At 39.3% G+C, this 18,367-nt stretch overlaps 1 protein-coding gene across 6 annotated transcripts in view; it reads right to left on the bottom strand.

Moving 5' to 3' along the window:
- The window catches only part of tmem63ba (transmembrane protein 63Ba), a 96,899-nt gene that overhangs the window by 53,306 nt on the left and 25,226 nt on the right, over positions 1 to 18,367 (bottom strand). For 5 of the 6 annotated variants that reach the window (XM_023983023.2, XM_023983035.2, XM_023983030.2 and 2 more), the window contains 5 exons: positions 16,855 to 17,098; positions 14,287 to 14,366; positions 9,763 to 9,801; positions 5,392 to 5,482; positions 4,240 to 4,277 (listed from right to left, as the gene is read on the bottom strand). In XM_023983023.2, the coding sequence (XP_023838791.1) occupies positions 4,240 to 4,277; positions 5,392 to 5,482; positions 9,763 to 9,801; positions 14,287 to 14,366; positions 16,855 to 17,028 (422 nt within the window). In that variant the 5' untranslated portion in view covers positions 17,029 to 17,098. The remainder of the gene's footprint in view (positions 1 to 4,239; positions 4,278 to 5,391; positions 5,483 to 9,762; positions 9,802 to 14,286; positions 14,367 to 16,854; positions 17,099 to 18,367) is intronic. The other variant, XM_023983041.2, reaches the window with a different exon arrangement.

Below are 18,367 nucleotides of genomic sequence, written 5' to 3'. Positions count from 1 at the left end.
TGAGCTGAGTGTATTTATTACTATGGTATTATTCTATTATGCAATTATAAAACAATTTCCAAAGTCCTATGTAACACCAATGTTGCTATTGTAATAATCAAAGTAACTACAGATGTATAAGAACTTGATGTCAAGTGTTATTATATTACCTTATTTCTCACTCATTATGAAAATATATTTGTTAGTCATTTAGAAATACTCTAATGTTGAGATGATTATATGTCCCTCACGTATTTATTTCTAGGATATAGATTAAGACTCATATCTGAGAGCACTCCAAACCATGTGCTAATGATCATACACTGAACAAAAATAAACACAACATGCAACAATTTCAAAGATTTTACTGAGTTGCAGTTCATATAAGGAAAATCAGTCAATTGAAATAAATTCACAAAATGTGAGAGAAATAAGTATTTTGTGAGTATGGAACATTTATTGGATGTTTTAATTCAGCTCATGAAACATGGGACCAACACTTTACATGTGTTTATATTATTGTTCAGTATATATTTAGACTAATTCAACTAGCTGTTGTAGTTTTTGGTTCTTCAAATATTTGGCAGCCATCAAATAAATATGTTGGGGTTCTCAAGTACTCACATCCCTTGACTTAACTTTTTTTGTGTTACAGCCTGAATTTAAAATGTATTAATTTTAATGGCTGTGATTGTAGTTACTCCACAATACTAACCTAATTGACAGAGTGAAAAGGAAGGCTGCACAGAACAAAAATATTGCAAAACATGCATCCTGTTTGCAACAAGCCACTAAAGTAATATTGCAAAACAAAATGTCAAAGCAATCAACTTTTTGTCCTGAATATGTTATGTTTTGGGTAAATTCAATACAACATTACGGAGTACCATTGTCTATATTTTCAAGGATAGTGATGACTGCATCATGTTATGGTATGCTTGTAATCATACTGGACTGGGGAGTTTTTCAGGATAAAAACAAATAACTGAATGGAGCTAAGCACAGACAAAATTCTAGAGGAAAACCTGGTTCAGACTGCTTTCCAACAGGCACTGGGAGATTCATTCATCTTTCAGCAGGACAATAGGCCAAATCTACAGGAGTTGCTTACCAAGAAGACTGAATGTTACAGTTTTGACTCTGCTTGACAATCTTTGACCAGAAAATGGTTGTCTAGCAATGATCAACAACCAATTTGACAGAGCTTGAAGAATTTTGAAAATAATAAATGGGCAAATGTTGCACAATTCAGGTGTGAAAAGCTCTTAGAGACTTACCCAGAAACTCACAGCCCACAACTCACAGGTGATTCTAACATGTAGAGTCACCTGTGAGGGTTGCATACTAATCTAATCTAGATAAATTAGCATTTATTTTTTTAAATGTTAGAATTTTTCTTCCACTTCCAATTTGACTTGTGTATTTTGTGTAGATTGTTGACCAAAAAAAAGACAATTAAATCTTAATCCCACTTTGTAACACAACAAAATGTGGGGAAATGGGTGTGAAAACTTTCAGAAGGCACTACCAATATTATTTGGTTTTCTGAAAGTTATGAAAAATAGTTTCAAATATCATTTGCTTTTCTGAAACCTGTACTTGAATAACAAAGGAAATAATTACCTTTGAATATTTTTTTTTTGAAACTACATTCGACTACCTAGAGTATTTTAAAAGTTGGTATTTTAAAACAAACTACAAAATACAACTATTTTCTGCCCAGGTCTGTGACCAGCAAGATTTTATTTATTTTTTATTTTTATTTTTTACTATATGTGGGAATTTGCTGTGTTTTTTTGCAGGTAAATTCATTAACACTTGCATTGTTAAAGACCATTATAATTTCAATTTCAAACAGCCCCCATGGTTTAACAACCCAGCCCTTCCAAATTGCCGGTGGCGCACTGATATGTACAAAAGGGATACATCTAAAACAACAACAAAAATTCAAACAAAGGCCATTTACCCTCTTATTTTTTTGTTTGTTGCATTTCTCGTTTGTGGGGAATGTAAAAACGACTATATTACAGTACTCAATTTTAGTCTCTTTTTCAAGGGAGCCCTACATGACAAGACCAAGCAATCAAGGAAAGACCATAGGAAACAAAGCAAAATACAACAAACAAAAAAAATTATTAAAAAACAACCACATTCCCCAGTGAAGAGGTCCCTCTACCAACAATCTGAATTGCCCAAAAGGGACCAATGCGTCCAACTGTAGGGTTTTCTGAAGATTCTTCGCACATCACTCAAATTAAAAGCAGTTTTACCGAAATCTGTAGTGACAGAAGGAATTTCAAGACTTCGCCATCCCTGCAACAGGATATGGTATTTCATACTTCAATAGGTTAGTTACAATGTTAGGCAATACAGGTGTTTTAGCAAACGGGCTTTAAAATAAACAGAATGCAATGTTTTGACCTACGCAACGTCAGAGGGCCAGCCTACTTTCAGATAGGGAAGGCAGTGATGAGTGCAAAACCTGTTGCCTGTAATAAAACAAAGTGCACTGCATCTAACAGCTTTAATGAAGTGGCAGCTGCAACAATGTAGAAGATGTCGCCATAGTCTAGGACTGGTAGGAATGGCGACTGAAAGATCTGCTTTCTACAATTAAGCAAGAGGCATGACCTATTGCTATAGAGCCTAGTTTTATTCTCAACTTCTCAGTTATCCAAATGCCAGATATTTGTAAGCAGAGATACGATCAATTTGGGCACCATCCAAGGTACAGATCTTTAGAGTCATTGTTGAGCGCTCTTGAAAACATATACTTCGTTTTTCCAGTATTTAATACAAATTTCAGGTCAATTCGTGTTTTTCGTAAGACAATGAAAGCAGTCTGTAGGTCAGACAGAGCCTTGTCCACGGTGGAGGGGAATAAAATACACAACAGTATTATCCGCATACAAGCGCAATTTACAACTATTCACAGAAAAAACAAAATTGTTCATGTAGATGGCAAAAAGTACTGCACCCAGAATCAGCCCTTGGAGAACATCTTTTGTTATATTAAGGAAACTTAACTGAACACCATCAATAGATACATATTATGTTAGATCTGTCAAGTAGTTTTTAAAGGAAAGGTTCACATATCCGAGTTATTGGGGTTCAAGCAGACAGAAATCCGTCCGGTAGGACATAGCACTGATTAAGTCACTCTCATTACACTGGAAGTTAATAGGAATATGACATTTAGATTGCAAAAACGTCTATCGTACATGTCAGATTTCAATACTAGCCGATGTCATAACTCGGGAGGATGTCTTCTCTCAAATGAACCATTGATTATATTTTTGTGATATTCCTACCTCGAGAAATGTGTAATTTAACAGAGGGTCTAGCACATTTTTCTTATTTTTATGCCTCTTTAGTCCGGGGTGCATTGCATGGTGCTGTTGTCAGAGATATTACAGAAAGGAGATAGGAATCCAATGAATAAAGGAACGTAAAACCACACCCAGCAGACTGACGATTAATCGTATTCACATTGTCATGCTGCGTCACGCGGTTGCTAAACTAATTGTCACGCAATCGCTTCTCAAAGTCAGTATAGATGTAAAAAATGTGCCTATTTTCCTATGTCACGATTCCAAAGCTATACGATATTACAAATAGCAAGTTAATTATCGCACATTTCGGAAAAGATTTGTAATGTTGTACTTCTTCATGACAAATTTCGTGCTAATGTTGGGTTTTGAGCTAGCGCCCAACAGACTCCCATTCACTCTTTGCAGGAGAGTGCGCCTTCTCCCAGAATGCACCACGCGACCCATTGCAATAGCGCGGGCAACGTTTACCATCTCCTCAAATGTCAAACCCCACCCTGAGGCACATTATCCACAGGTTGAACATGGTGAGATTGTAGACTCCTAAATTGATAATGCAACTTCTTTAGGCAATTTTACAGCTAACTAGCCACTTTACATGCTGATATTGTCTTTGGTATTTGGGATGCAGCAGAGATGGTGCAATGTCCTGGTCTAAAACCAGACTGGTAAACATTCTGGATATATTTCATAGATAAGAAAGATTGAAGCTGAGAATTAATCAAGGATTCTAAAAATTTTGTTAGGCAAGAATGTTTTGAAACAGGGCGATAGTTATTTATCACTGTTTGTTCCGATCAGAGGTGGCCTTTAGTACATTAGCATTACTATTCATTCAGTTGCACATTTTTGGGGCAACATTGACATGCAGGATCTCTAGCTTTTTCCCAATCAAGTATTTACATAGAATGTTGATAACAGACTCACTTACTTTATTCTGAAGATGGCAGTTAACCAGGAACAGAAGCCCTGCAGTGTAGACATGCACAATGACAATCAGACATTTGAAAAATATGCAGTTTAAAACAAAAAACTTGCAGGTGAAAACAGTCGCTAGTCACATTTTCAACACATGGAGATTTTTTTTTAAACTAAAATTCCACACAATCAAATAATTTGACAGTGGTGATGCATTATAAAGTGTTTTCGTTTTTAGGCCACAATTCAATCAATTGGAGATAAATAAAAAAACAATGCTGGTTTACTCAGAGGTGTTAAATCCAACATAGCAGCATGCTATTCTCATGGTCATTGGATGTTGATGTGAAACCTAAACTCCAAACACAGTGTAAACATTTAGAATTAAACTACGGTTTTCCTTTATCTGCAATTTATTTCATTGGGGCCCAAGTACTGTATGACCAGAGAGGGCAATAAACAGGGCACTGTCTGCGGTAAAGCCAACGTGATTGGGACGGCTATAGCAGTGGCCCAATCGTGATGTGAGTTTTAGTGAACAGACAGGGAGAGTGGAGGCAGAGCCTTAGCCTACCAGCTGGGATTAAAAGGCTAGGAGGTAGAAAGAGATAACGTGGACCTGAATTGACCTACTAGGGTGATTACAGTGCTACATATGACTCAGGGATATCGTATGGAGTTCCATAGAATGTTCTTGAGGGACATTGGTATGTGGATAACTGACTGGTTTAGCTTATATTTCTGTAAAAGTCACAAGTTGGAAAATGTGTATGAGTGTCTGTTCCACACACTGGGGCATTTCACCTTAAGGATATTAATTCAAACTATCACCATATATAATATTGTGTTGCATTACTTGGAAGAGTCAAGAGAGATAAGGAGATAAGTCTCCCTTATGATAAAACATCTATGTACTGTATCGATAAGGGGTGGGGAGTCTATCAGGAGTCACTAAGTGGAACTCTGTGTCTGACGGACCTGACTCCACCTACATCCAAGGCTGGCAGCCAGCGGCTTTACAGTCCTCTGCTTATCTTGCATTATTTAACAGGGATGGGAGGCAAAGCCAATGGAGTCGTTTAAAGAGATGCACGTGTGACCAGTAGGAGACAACCTCAGTGGTGGGGAGACATTCGGAGGGAGGGAGTAGGGAGGGATTTCTCACGTTATCCCGTTGATCGAAGTCGACAGAGCTGGAGACTGAAGTGAGACGTTCATAGCGGTCTGGCGTCTCAGAATGCAGAGCTGAGGCAACACTGAAAACAGAGGACAAGTGTCAGGCTTTGATGGAGGCACGGAAAACAAGGCAGGACCGGGTCCTGCAACTGTGGTTTAGTTTGTTCATTTGTGGTTTGAAACAGAATGGAATAGAGGCTAGAGGATAAGCAAATGGGGTCGATTCCATTTAAATTCCATCAATTCAGAAAGTAAACTGAAAATTGGAATGTGAGTTTACTTACTGAATTTACAACATTTAAATATAATTTGACCCCAACCCACATTATGTTTCACTACTGCATATTTATCATCAAAAATGTAAATGTATTAATGAAACCATAACAGTTACTCAACAATGTCTGTAGAACCATGCCGTTCTGTGTATATTTTATAGTCAGTTTGATAAACGCTCCATCTCTCTGAGGGTCTAACATGACACATTCAAGATCCCATCATCCTCAGCGGAATTAATGGCCAATCAAGCATTGCTGAGTTGGTACGCACAGAGGCGTCAATCAGAAAACAGTTCATTTAGTCATTGTCACATGACATAATCCTACATTTGACTTTTTACTGTAGATACTATGCACTAACAAAACACAACATTTCACTTGAACTCCCCACTCCAAGGTCAACATCAACAAGGCTGCTATGTGAATGACATAATAGATGTCCAGCTCCACAAGTTCAACATTAGTAGCTACACAAACATCAAACTCGTGGGGCTGGATAGATGTCTAGATAATGGTTTGTGTCATGACTGTAAAGCCTGATAGAATCAGCCAACAGTGTAATGACGATTTATGAAATCTGCCTTGTCAGGGAGGTATCAAGTAAAGGGTTACCCCTCACTCAATAGGACAAGAGACATACACAGTGTGCAACTCAGACCAACACAACTCTGGCTGAGGGTGCCCCAAGTATGCCAAGCATCCAGACAATAAGGTAGGTATCATTGAGGGTACCCTCAAGCCAAATAATGGTTGTGTGCTAGCACTATAATTTTCAGACAGAAGAAAGGCTTTGAACGATCTATGTTGGCCACCATTGCATTGTGCTGCCTAACATGCCTGAGGAAATACACTATATATACAAAAGTATGTGGACACCCCTTCACATTAGTGGATTTGGCTATTTCAGCTACACCCATTGCTGACAGGTGTATAACATCGAGCACATAGCCATGCAATCTCCAGACAAATATTGGCAGTAGAATGGCCTTACTGAAGAGCTGTGACTTTCAACGTGGCACCGTCATAAGATGACACCTTTCCAACAAGTCAATTCGTCCTACTAGAGCTGCCCCCCCGGTCAACTGTAAATACTGTGGAAATGTCTAGGAGCAACTACGGCTCAGCCGTGAAGTGGTAGGCCATACAAGCTCACAGAACGGGACAGCCGAGTGCTGAAGAGCGCAGCTCCAAATATCGTCTGTCCTCGGTTGCAACACTCACTACCGAGTTCCAAACTGCCTCTGGAAGCAACGTCAACACAAGAACTGTTCGTCGGGAGCTTCATGAAATAGGTTTCCATGGCCGACCAGCCGCACACAAGCCTAAGATCACCATGTGCAATGCCAAGCGTCGGATGGAGTGTAAAGGTCACCACCATTGGACTCCAGAGCAGTGGAAATGCATTCTCACGAGTGATGAAGCACGTGTCACCATCTGGCAATCCGACGGACAAATCTGGGTTTGGCGGATGCCAGGAGAACGCTACCTGCCCCAATGCATAGTGCCAACTGTAAAATTTGGTGAAGGAGTAGTCATGGTCCGCCCAACATCAGTGTCCAACTTCACTAAATGCTTGTGGCTGAATGGAAGCAAGTTCCCGCAGCAATGTTCCAACATCTAGTGGAAAGCCTTCCTAGAAGATTGGAGGCTGTTATAGCAGCAAAGGGGGGGACCAACTCCATATTAATACCCATGATTTTGGAATGAGATGTTCGACGAGCAGGTGTCCACATACTTTTGGTCATGTAGTGTACCATCTTTGATATGCATAATGATATCCACTGAGCAATGGACATGCATTGTCTTTTGCTTAAAAACGCCAAGGGCCGTATTCAAAATCAACCTTATAACTGTCTTCTCATCATGAGCAATAAAAAAAAATTACGCTACAAGAAAGCCTGTTTTGGGTTATGTACTCAAACAACATGTTAAAACAAAAAACTGCAACTCAAGGCCAGGCACTATGGGCAAATGTTTTGTATTTATTTTACCTTTATTTAGCTAGGCAAGTCAATTAAGAACAAATTCTTATTTTCAATGACGGCCTAGGAACTGCCTTGTTCAGGGGTAGAACAACAGATTTTTACCTTGTCAGCTCGGGGATTCGATCTTGCAACCTTCTGGTTACTAGTCCAACGCTCTAACCACTAGGCTACCTGCCGCCCCTAATGACTGACAATGACAGTTTCCAGAAAAATGGATTTACAGGATTAAATATAGAGTACCACAGTATGAGTCATAATACCCATAAAACCTAGGAGGTCAAACAAGGAAATGGTCCCAATAATTTTTCCACCATAGATTTTTCCCATAGGGGATTTAGAAACAATTTAAATAAGGGCTGTGTTTCGTGTAGGCTTACCCTGGCATGAAGTTTTGATAACCATGTAAACCTCTCTCGGTCAAGGTGACTTTGATCAATATATTTGCCTGTATTTACCCCCCAAAAATGAAATGCTAATTAGCTGCTAATGTGGCTATCATAAAGAACTACAAATGCCATGATGATCTGAACGAGACTGCCGAATCAAGGCAAAGGTCATCTCTGGATTAACCATCTAACGTTAGCTAAATGTAGTAATGAATAAATTGGCTACATTTCTTTAAAATTGACAGTCCTGTGAACTGTCTTGTGCAAGTTTTAAATTGACACAATACCTTTTAGCAAAGGTGTCAGCTAGAGATAACGTGCAGGACCTTGCAGGGATTTGTAGTTTTGCATGATATCTACTTTGATGCTAATTACCATTTTCGAATCCGAGAGTAAATAGAGCCGAATATATTGATACAATCAAATTGACCGAGAGAGATTTACATGGTTATCAAAACTTCACACCAGGGTAAGCCTATATGAAACACATCCATTGTTTTATTTTTTATAAAATCCCCTGTGGGAAAAATGGTTAAAAAAATGATTGGAACCATTTCCCTGTTTGACTGCTAGGTTTTACGGGTATTATGACACCTCCAGAGTGGTGCTCTACAGCCTAGGTGATTGTGATTAAGGGGGGGAAACACAATCAGTGTGGTGCCTGGCCTCAACAACAACAGTATTACTCCATAATTTCTTGAAGGGTAGGATTTGTTTTTGACCTATTCTGGAAAGACAGTTAGCGATTTTGAATAGGGCCCAAAGTCGACAAATAGGTTGTGTTTTAGATGCAGCACTGGGTGTATATTGTAATCTCCCACTCTTGCATCCTACAACAGAAGATCTACCACGGTCCAACAATAAACTTAGTCCAATGACGACATGTACAGAAATGGGGGCATTTATCTGTCAGGACAGAAGACCACATTCCACTTTCTAGCTGGATTCCAATCTGAAAACATTCCTTTCCTCTGTCTTTATTGACCCCTTCATGGCCCTGAATGGACAGAGTGAAGGGGTCATTTTTTGACTGAGAACCCAGCCTATTGAGAACTTGGCTTCTTATGGTCTAATAAAGGGTCCACTCGGGAGGTGCTATCATCACAGCTAATGTCACAAGGATTCACAAAGACGCCACAGCAAGAGGGCCTAGGGAAGTTCACATCCACCCTGATGCACCTTTTACCTTGTATTATTTGCTCTCAGTGTATCATAGTTACCCTTTTCTCTTCTCCGACTATGTTATATTCAAATATGTAAAAAGGAAGCATGCATGTCAAAAGATTCATATGTTAGGTGACAGTCAAAGCATCAGAAGCCATGGCAGATACACTGGTGGAAGTCAACAGTATGGTTAATGACACACAAGGCACTTATGGTGGGTTAACTAAAGTCAGAGTCGACACCCAATAAATCCACAGCAAAAAGCAGTGACAGAGCCCTCACACCAAACCATCTTGCTTGTTAATAAGATAGATACACATACACCTTCTTTCTCACACACACCAACCCACAGGACACCCCAATTGGAGTTGAATGCAGTACATTATGGAATTGGATTGCAAGCACACACACACATCTGAAAGGGAAAAAGAGAGTGTTAGTCCACCAGTGGGCAGGACAAGTACAGTTAGGACAGTAAAGCAACCAGGGAAGAGAGAAGACGACATTAGAAAACCAGGAGATAATCAAAACGTGTTTAAAAACAACATACTATTCCCGCTCCTCCAATCCGTTGAAACGCTTCTTCGATCTTCAGTGAAAAAAAAAAAAAAAGGAAAAATGAGCATAATCGGCATGAAACGGAGTATACAATTACTTCATTAAGGTTAGTCCTGGATAGAAATCCTGAAGTGTCAACAAATTAGATGTTAGACAATGTATAGGAGCAGGACAGGTTTATAAGAGCCATAGGCGGGGTGAGGTTGAGGGGCGATCCATCACATCACATGGGCCCTGATCAGATGTCACCCCACAATCCCCTCACCACACACACGGACATACAACAACTCCGACACTGGTGACCCCTGCCTCATCACAGCTCTGAAAGAGCCCCTGAAAGCAAGAAAACAGCTGTGTGTGTGTGTGTGTGTGTGTGTGTGTGTGTGTGTGTGTGTGTGTTAGTGCTGAGCGATTTACAAAAATGTGGGCCCGGTTTACAACTCATTGACCAACGTTTTAAATCTGAACTCAACACGCTGTTTTTCTCTAGAGAGAAATCAAATCCAGTACAAACTGTAGGAAGTTCAACATAGTTAAGTGCAGAAAATGTGGTAATTAAGTACATTGACCACAATCCACTGTGCAGACAGCTGCCCGTTCTTGCCTGGGCATACACAGAGACAAAGGGTGCGTTTTTCTCCATCTAGGCGCAGGAGCAGTTAATATAGCATTAGGTGCTTGCCTCTCTTTCCCGCCCAAAATGTGTTTGCTTGTAGAGCAGCTTTGCTGTGCAAGCCAGACGGTGGAAAGTTACAACAGCGCTGTGCAGTACGTGACCATATGGCCGACGCAGGTAGTGGCTCCGCTTCTGTCAGCGGCGTAATTTTTGGGAAAGCTGGGAAACTTTTTGGGACACCGAACCCAGCATGGACCAGCAGAAATTTGCACATTGGTTGATGCAATTCAGGGGAACAAGACCACACACAGACCGCATGAGAGGAAGTAAAGTTGTGAATGACTTAAGTGATAGGCAGTAATATTGGCAGTCACTACCTTCATGGGGCTTTTATTAGCCAATTGTTTTATTCTGTGTAGTTACAGAAGAAAAACAAAAATCTTACCGATATTGAAAAACGTGACTATTTTTCAAAAACCGAACCGTAACTATACCAACCTCAAAAAACATGAAATCACTCAGCACTAGTGTGTGTGTGTGTGTGTGTGTGTGTGTGTGTGTGTGTGTGTGTGTGTGTGTGTGTGTGTGTGTGTGTGTGTGTGTGTGTGTGTGTAGGGAGTGACAAGGGAGAGGGAGTGGGACAGACAAGAAAACAGGAAGTATGTGGCGCAAAAGAGATTGTTCAGTCAGCTGTGGGACTATAGCAGGAAACGGTTTGCCCCCCTCTCTGTCCTTTAAATGAATGGGAGGACATAACTATTTCAAAGGACATGAAGCACTTAGAAATCTCGTACATCATATCCATGAGCAGACCCAGGTCACTTTAAAATAACCAAATAAGTCTTCAACTATTTTTGTTCTTAAAAGGGGCCATCCAGGATTGGTACACAGTTAATCAAGGAGAGTTGAAATCACGGTGTTAAAATTGTTAGGATTAAATTGATTCCACTTGAGTTATTTTAACCCCTCAGCGTGATACGCTCTCTGGAGTTAGTTGGGACGGAGTACTTTTTACTCAATTAAGAATAACCAGAGACAGGGAGTTAAATCTATGTAGTATCCACAGATGTGGGAGGGGCCTCTCATATTTCCCAGCATACTCCGTTGCAGGTAGATTTTTTTTTTTATCGTTTATTTTAATATCTGTCTTTTTGCAGTTTTATGACTCAAAGAAGAGTCTTCAACTATAAGGTGTTTTTTTGTTTGTTCTCCTAGCTGTGCCCTTGAGGAACTAGGGCAGAGACACTGGTAGTTGTTTGGTTTGGAACATAACTCTGCATCCCCCACCACACAATTACTGTTGTTGTTTACGACTAGCTAAATTATAAAATATAATCTTAAGTGTAAGGCTTTCACAGGGCAATTCAGAGAAACAGATTGTAATTTTGGTGCTCATAGAAAGCAGTCATGAGTGCATTCAGGTGCGTGTCCCGTGGCAAATTTTCTTCACAATAGACAAACATAGGCTTATTCTGTTCAGAACAACCCAGGGAATGACGCCATGTCATCTTGTAACTGTACATCAAACATAGTGCTTCTAAACATTGACACTGTATATGACGAGTTTCATGATATGGAAATGTGAAGTGCACATTTTGGACTTACAGGTGTTTGACTTGCTACAGTAGTATGACATGAAATTGGTATGTATGTATTATAATCCTCAGTGTCTCATCTTTCAAAATTCGTTGAGTCCCTTAAATTTACAGCATTTCCCTCACTCAAACAAAAAATGTGCAAAAGTTGCCCAATTAGCAGGAGGGATGGGGGCAACTTCTTGATGCGTTTGGTGCTCAGGTTCAGAACGGCTGTCAGTCAAAACCCATACAGCGCAAAGCCTGAGCTCTGATGTCATTTATAGCATGTTACTGTACAGCCACTGTGTTCCATTTTAGGTGCTTAACAGTGCCAAAATCTGCTATTTTCAACATGTATACGGGTACGAGCGTAAAGGGCTACAGGTACACTCAGTGATATGACGTAGGTGCACAAAGTAAACAGCATAGTGGGTCAATTTCCGCAACAAGAGCGTTGAAGCGCAAGGCTAAACTCCCTCACTGTTTTGGTCCCGTACCTACCACGCTCTAGCGTCATGAAGTGAACCCATGCACATGTGCAGCTAATTCTTGGTGGTGGTGGTGTGGGGGGGGGTTCCTTTTGCGAGGGTGGAGACTTTGAAAACTGGGACTCACTTATGGACCAGAACTATGCAAGGCTCATCTGGAATAGAGACCTTGGTCTCAGAATTTACTTCCTGTCCAAATAAAGTTCAAATATATATATTTTTTACAAAAAATGTAATCCCGTAGTTGACCAAATTACACGAGATTAGACTGCTCTAAGGAGTGACCTCAAACTACAATTTGGTTTCCGTAGAAACAAATTATGCTTATGTTAGCATTTTCAGACTAAAATGTTATTTTACTCAGCAAAGAGTGTGTATGAATTGACATTACAATATTAAACAGCTTTGGAATAAAATGTTCAATATATTTTCTTAAGCATCCTCTGTACTGTGTGCTTATTTTCTAACCATTAATATGTTCTAGGGCCATTTTGAGACCTTATGGAGCATCAGGTACTGCTGGAATGTCTACTATGGCATGTGCATCTTTTTGTGAAATTACAATGGTTACTCAAAACATTTATGAATTATTTATAAAGTATAAATAGCCCACACTTTAGATGAGGCCACGCAAATAGACCTACTTTAAAAGTTGTTTATAAATGCGTGAATAACTAGGTTACTAACATTTACAAATGTGGTGGTAATGACTAATAAACAATTAATGAATACATTATCAATGCTTTATTATGTGGCGTTATTATAAAAGTGCTACCGAATATTTTTCCAAACTAATTTGTTGTGGCAGTTTTGAAAATCTTGCATAAGACTGTGTCTGGTTGGGCAAGGCCAACTCTCTCAATCTTGTGCAAAAGTGACCATGCAGCAAGTATGGAGTATATTTGGTAATATTCCCCCAGTAGGACATAAGCCCAAAAGGACAACTGCTAGAAAGTTTCCTACATCGTCATTACAGAGTGCAAGTATACACTGGATTGCCTGGACAGGTCTTCTAAGTATACACTTGTTTTATGGAACAAATTGGTCGATGAAATTCATGAATTCATGATCACTGATGTATAATATCATGGTCAACTTTTAACGTCAGATAGCTAGCTAACCCTATAAAAATAAGATGGAGGCAGATAGCTAACCCTTTCATTTTGTCTTTTGACCATGTCCAAAGTATGTATGTGCATGTGTCTCTGCATGGGGAAATGCCTGGAGGAGAAATAATGACGTCGATATGAGCAGAGCGACCATGACAAGGCTCAGTTTTCAGTGAATGACTGATTCAGTACTCGAGGAGTTCAAAACGTGTTATTTCTCTTCTTAATGCACTGCATCAGATCATCTACATTCAAGGTGATCGATTTGATACAACAGTAAATTACAGTAAGTATGCTAACTAGTTAGAAATTATTTCCATATTTATAACCAACATACTCAAACCATAGATGAATCATAATTGATTAATAAGTATCCCATGGGGTTACAATAATAAACTGGTGAAAATATTCCCTTAAGATTTTGTTGCTCTGCTGTGTGAGCAAATCCTGCAGCACAGACAGTCGTTGTTCATATACAGCTCCAGAAATGAGTAGTATATAAGTGACAGTGAGTCATTCAGTCTCCCTGAATGACTTGCAAACCAATAATCCTGAAGGAAGAGGTAGGAAGGAATGGTGATGGGGTTACTTAAGGCACACAGTCATAACAGGCAAGTAATTCTCACAATTCAACAGACAAGGGCTAATGCCCAGTAGGACTACATCAGGGCAGTATACATGTGTGCGCGTGCGATGTAACACCTCAGTGTCATTTGTTAGGCCTACCTGTCAGCGTCTGTCACCAATGCCAAGCGTCCATAATCCCAGGCCACTTTCCGCAGTACTGAGAAGACAAAGAGAAGCACCTGAAAGCACAGAGGAAAGTAATGTTATAGGATTTTCCTCTTCATTGATGTTTTTTGGTTCATTTTGGCTGCATTTCAGATTATTTTGTGCCCAATGGAAATTAAATGGTAAATGATCTATTGTGGTCCTTGTGGAGACATTGTAAATAAGAATAGAATAATGTGTTTCTAAACACTTCCACATGAATGTGAGTGAGAAATTTAGAGGCTCAAAGATCATACCCCCAAGACATGCTAACCTCTCACCATTACCAAAACCAGGGGAGGTTAGCATATCTTGGGGGGTATGATCTTTGACCCTCTAAATTTCTCACTCACATTCATATAGGAGTGTTTCGAAACACATTCTATTCACAATAAAAGTGACTCAAATGACAATACATTTACAAATCATTTCTACTGAGCACAAAATCTGAAACACAACCAAAACAAAACTTGACTACTTTACTTATAATCAAATCGAAATTGTATTTGTCACATGCCCCGAATACAACAGGTGTAGACCTTACTGTGAAATGCTTACTTAAAAGCCCTTAACCAACAATGCAGTTCAAGAAAGAGTTAAGAAAATATTTACTAAATAAAGTAAAGTGAAAATAGTCAAATAAAAATAATGAGGCTATTTACAGGGGGAACCGGTACCGAGTCAATGTGTGGGGTTACAGGTTAGAAGTTATTTTGAGCATGTAGGTATGGGTAAAGTGACTATGCATAGATGATAAACAGCGAGTAGCTGCAAATAGTCTGGGTGGCCATTTGATTAATTGTTCAGCAGTCTTATAGCTTTGGGGTAGAAGCTGTTAATTAAGGAGCCTTCGACTCGACTTATAAGAATTTTTAGGGATGTCAATCATTTTGACCCCTACCTTTGAGATTTTTTTTTTTAATGTTGAACAAAATCTTTCTGAGAAATTGTATTAGTATAAAATATAAATGTACCCTTTTTTTTGTTGCATACAATATAGCTCAGTATTTGACCTATGTATTTTATACAGTCATTATTGTGCATCTTTATCAAGGGTGTCAATCATTTCAGACACCACTTCTTATTATAGGAGGTAAATGTAGTATGATTAGAGGATGACAATAGAAAGGAGCAACATTGGTGCTTAATTCTAAAGGGTAATTCAAAAATGTCAAAGTATAAAAAGGCCAACACTCACGTCACTCTGAAGAGGAAGATTTTTGAAGAGGAAGAGGAAGAGTTTTGCATATATATTTCACATTTCCCTTGCGCTGACAAAGACGTGAGTAATAATATTAAATAAATTGACGAAACAAGCCTTTTCATCTGTTCATTGTGTTGTCTCCATGTTGTTAGTATATTTTATTTCACTTTTATTTACCCAGGAATAGACAGAAACCTGTTTTGGGAGGGGACCTGCTATATGCTGCTTTATGTCAAAGTTGACATTGTCCTGAGAAACAAAATCCTTGAGAGACAGGGATCTTTGAGAACACACATTACGAAATGTCTTTGGAACACTAATTCGGTCACCAGACCCTGTCATTTTGGGTGAAAACACATTCTGGACACATATATAGTTATTGATAATGCTTACCAAGGCACAGCCATAACCCATCACTTTGTGACCTTGGCTGCCGAGTAACATTTTACAATACATTTGAGCATTTGAGGAGATGAGCATGTGGCCGTGTGAATGTAGCATACATTAAAAGACACCAGGAGATGAGGTGACCCCCAATGACAATACAGTTTCATTTGAATAACGCCACTGCTAGACAGTCAGTCACTATGTAGGTCAATCCATTGTTCCCATGGTCACAAAGCACTATGGATGTTACCATCAATTAGTCATGAACAGGAGCATCCTGTTCCACACCAGTAGTACAGCCAAACCTTTAGGACTGGTAAAAAAAAATTGGTACCATTGAACTCACTGACCGACTTGTCCAATTTGAAATCCATAGTTGGTGGGTGTAAAGTTTAAGGGATTTTAATAAGACTCAATAAGATTTGTCAAACCATACCCTTCCTCCCCTGTAAATCGGGGACTGATTCAGACCTAAAATGACAAGGACACAATAGTATAAGTATTTTTTAAATAAATTTGCAAAACATTCTGTTTCGCTTTGTCATTATGGGGTATTGTATATAGATTGCTGAGGGAAAATGTTGATTTAATCCATTTTTGAATAAGGCTGTAATGTAACAAATTGTTGAAAAAGTCAAGGGGTCTAAATAGTTTCCAAAGGCACTGTACATAAACATAGATACTGTATACCTATGTGATCATTGCAGGTTAGCATAAAGTCACTAGGACCCCTTTTCTCAAATCCGCACCTTCAGGTCAGAAGTATTGCTGTACACAGACCTGGGATCCCAGGGAAGTAGAATCTCTGGCCAATGAATCAGTGACATAAATCAATAAATTAACTACAGGGGAGCGAGAAAAACCTGCAGCACTGGAATGGAGCTGGGAATCTATTTGAAATACAGGCAAGACAGATCTCTAGGCAGACTCACCAGGAAGCACATGAAGTCCAGCGCAAGGACTGTGGGGACCCCTCCAAAGGGTAGGCCCTGTAGCACGGTGCTGCGGATACGGGCTGAGTAACAGTAGTCTTTGGACTCATTATTGGCAGAGCAGTTCTCCTGGCCTGCAATGCAGGCCCGGACACCCCCCGGCCATATCCCCATGGTCACGATCAGGTGAAGACCCACAGGATCAGCACTCTGAGCAAGCTCACAGCCGCATCTTCCTGGAAACCTATCGTGGAAGGAAGGAGGAAAAGGAGGGTGAAACCACCGATTTCAGATACCCAGATAAACCACTTTACGACAACAAAAAACACCTAAACATCATCACTTAGGGAGAGGAATTGTGCACTTTATATAGAAATCTGAAAACTCGGATCTTTGTAAATTACAGTTTCTAAAACTAGAACTTGTTGTGAAGGCAATTCAATAAATAGAGCAAGTGTTATGCCGCAAAGGACCATTTCACAAAGCAAAATAAGTGTTAGGGCACCTCACTGTAACAGAATGACAGACTCAGATTTTTCACTTTACAAGTATGCCAAAACAAAAACCATTGATTGCAAAGTTAAACAAACCATAGAACTCTATGCCCAAGGACTACTTTTAACAATTTCCCAAGAAAATGTTACAAAAACACATTTACTCGAAGAACAGTGCATATATCAAATTTGGTAACAGAATGACAGTAAAATCCCGTTTTTTTTGTGTGACCACGTTTTCTAAAAAATTTCAATATCTACTCCAAATCAAAGAGCGACTGAATCAAAAAAGCAAATTCTCCTTTTGAAAATGGCCAATGTGATAATTGTGGTATTGATATGATATTCTAGTTTAAAAATGTACTACAAAGTGTAAATAGGATCATTTTAATCATGAAGTCCGTCTCGTCTAAAGAGTTATGGGAGATCATCACGACTTACATGAGGGTTGGGTTTGGATTACAATTATGTCAACTAGAGGTCGACCGATTAATCGAAATGGCCGATTTTAATTAGGGGTGATTTCAAGTTTTCATAACAATCGGTAATCTGCATTTTTGGACACCGATTATGGCCGATTACATTGCACTCCACGAGGAGACTGCGTGGCAGGCTGACTACCTGTTACGCGAGTGCAGCAAGGAGCCAAGGTAAGTTGCTAGCTAGCATTAAACTTATCTTATAAAAAACAATCAATCTCAATCACAAGTTAACTACACATGGTTGATGACATTACTAGTTTATCTAGTTTGTCCTGCGTTGAATATAATCGATGCGGTACCTGTTAATTTATCATTGAATCACAGCTTACTTCGCCAAATGGGTGATGGTTTATTAACAAGCGCATTCGCGAAAAAAGCACTGTCGCTGCACCAATGTATACCTAACCATAAACATCAGTGCTTTTCTTAAAATCAATACACAAGTATATATTTTTTTTAAACTGCATATTTAGTTAATATTGCCTGCTAACATGAATTTCTTCTAACTAGGGAAATTGTGTCACTTCTCTTGCGTTC

This window comes from Salvelinus sp. IW2-2015, linkage group LG1, assembly GCF_002910315.2.
Source record: "Salvelinus sp. IW2-2015 linkage group LG1, ASM291031v2, whole genome shotgun sequence".
Lineage (NCBI taxonomy): Eukaryota > Metazoa > Chordata > Actinopteri > Salmoniformes > Salmonidae > Salvelinus > Salvelinus sp. IW2-2015.
Note: the sequence above shows the minus strand (reverse complement) of the source record. Positions and strands in the feature narration are given on the sequence as shown.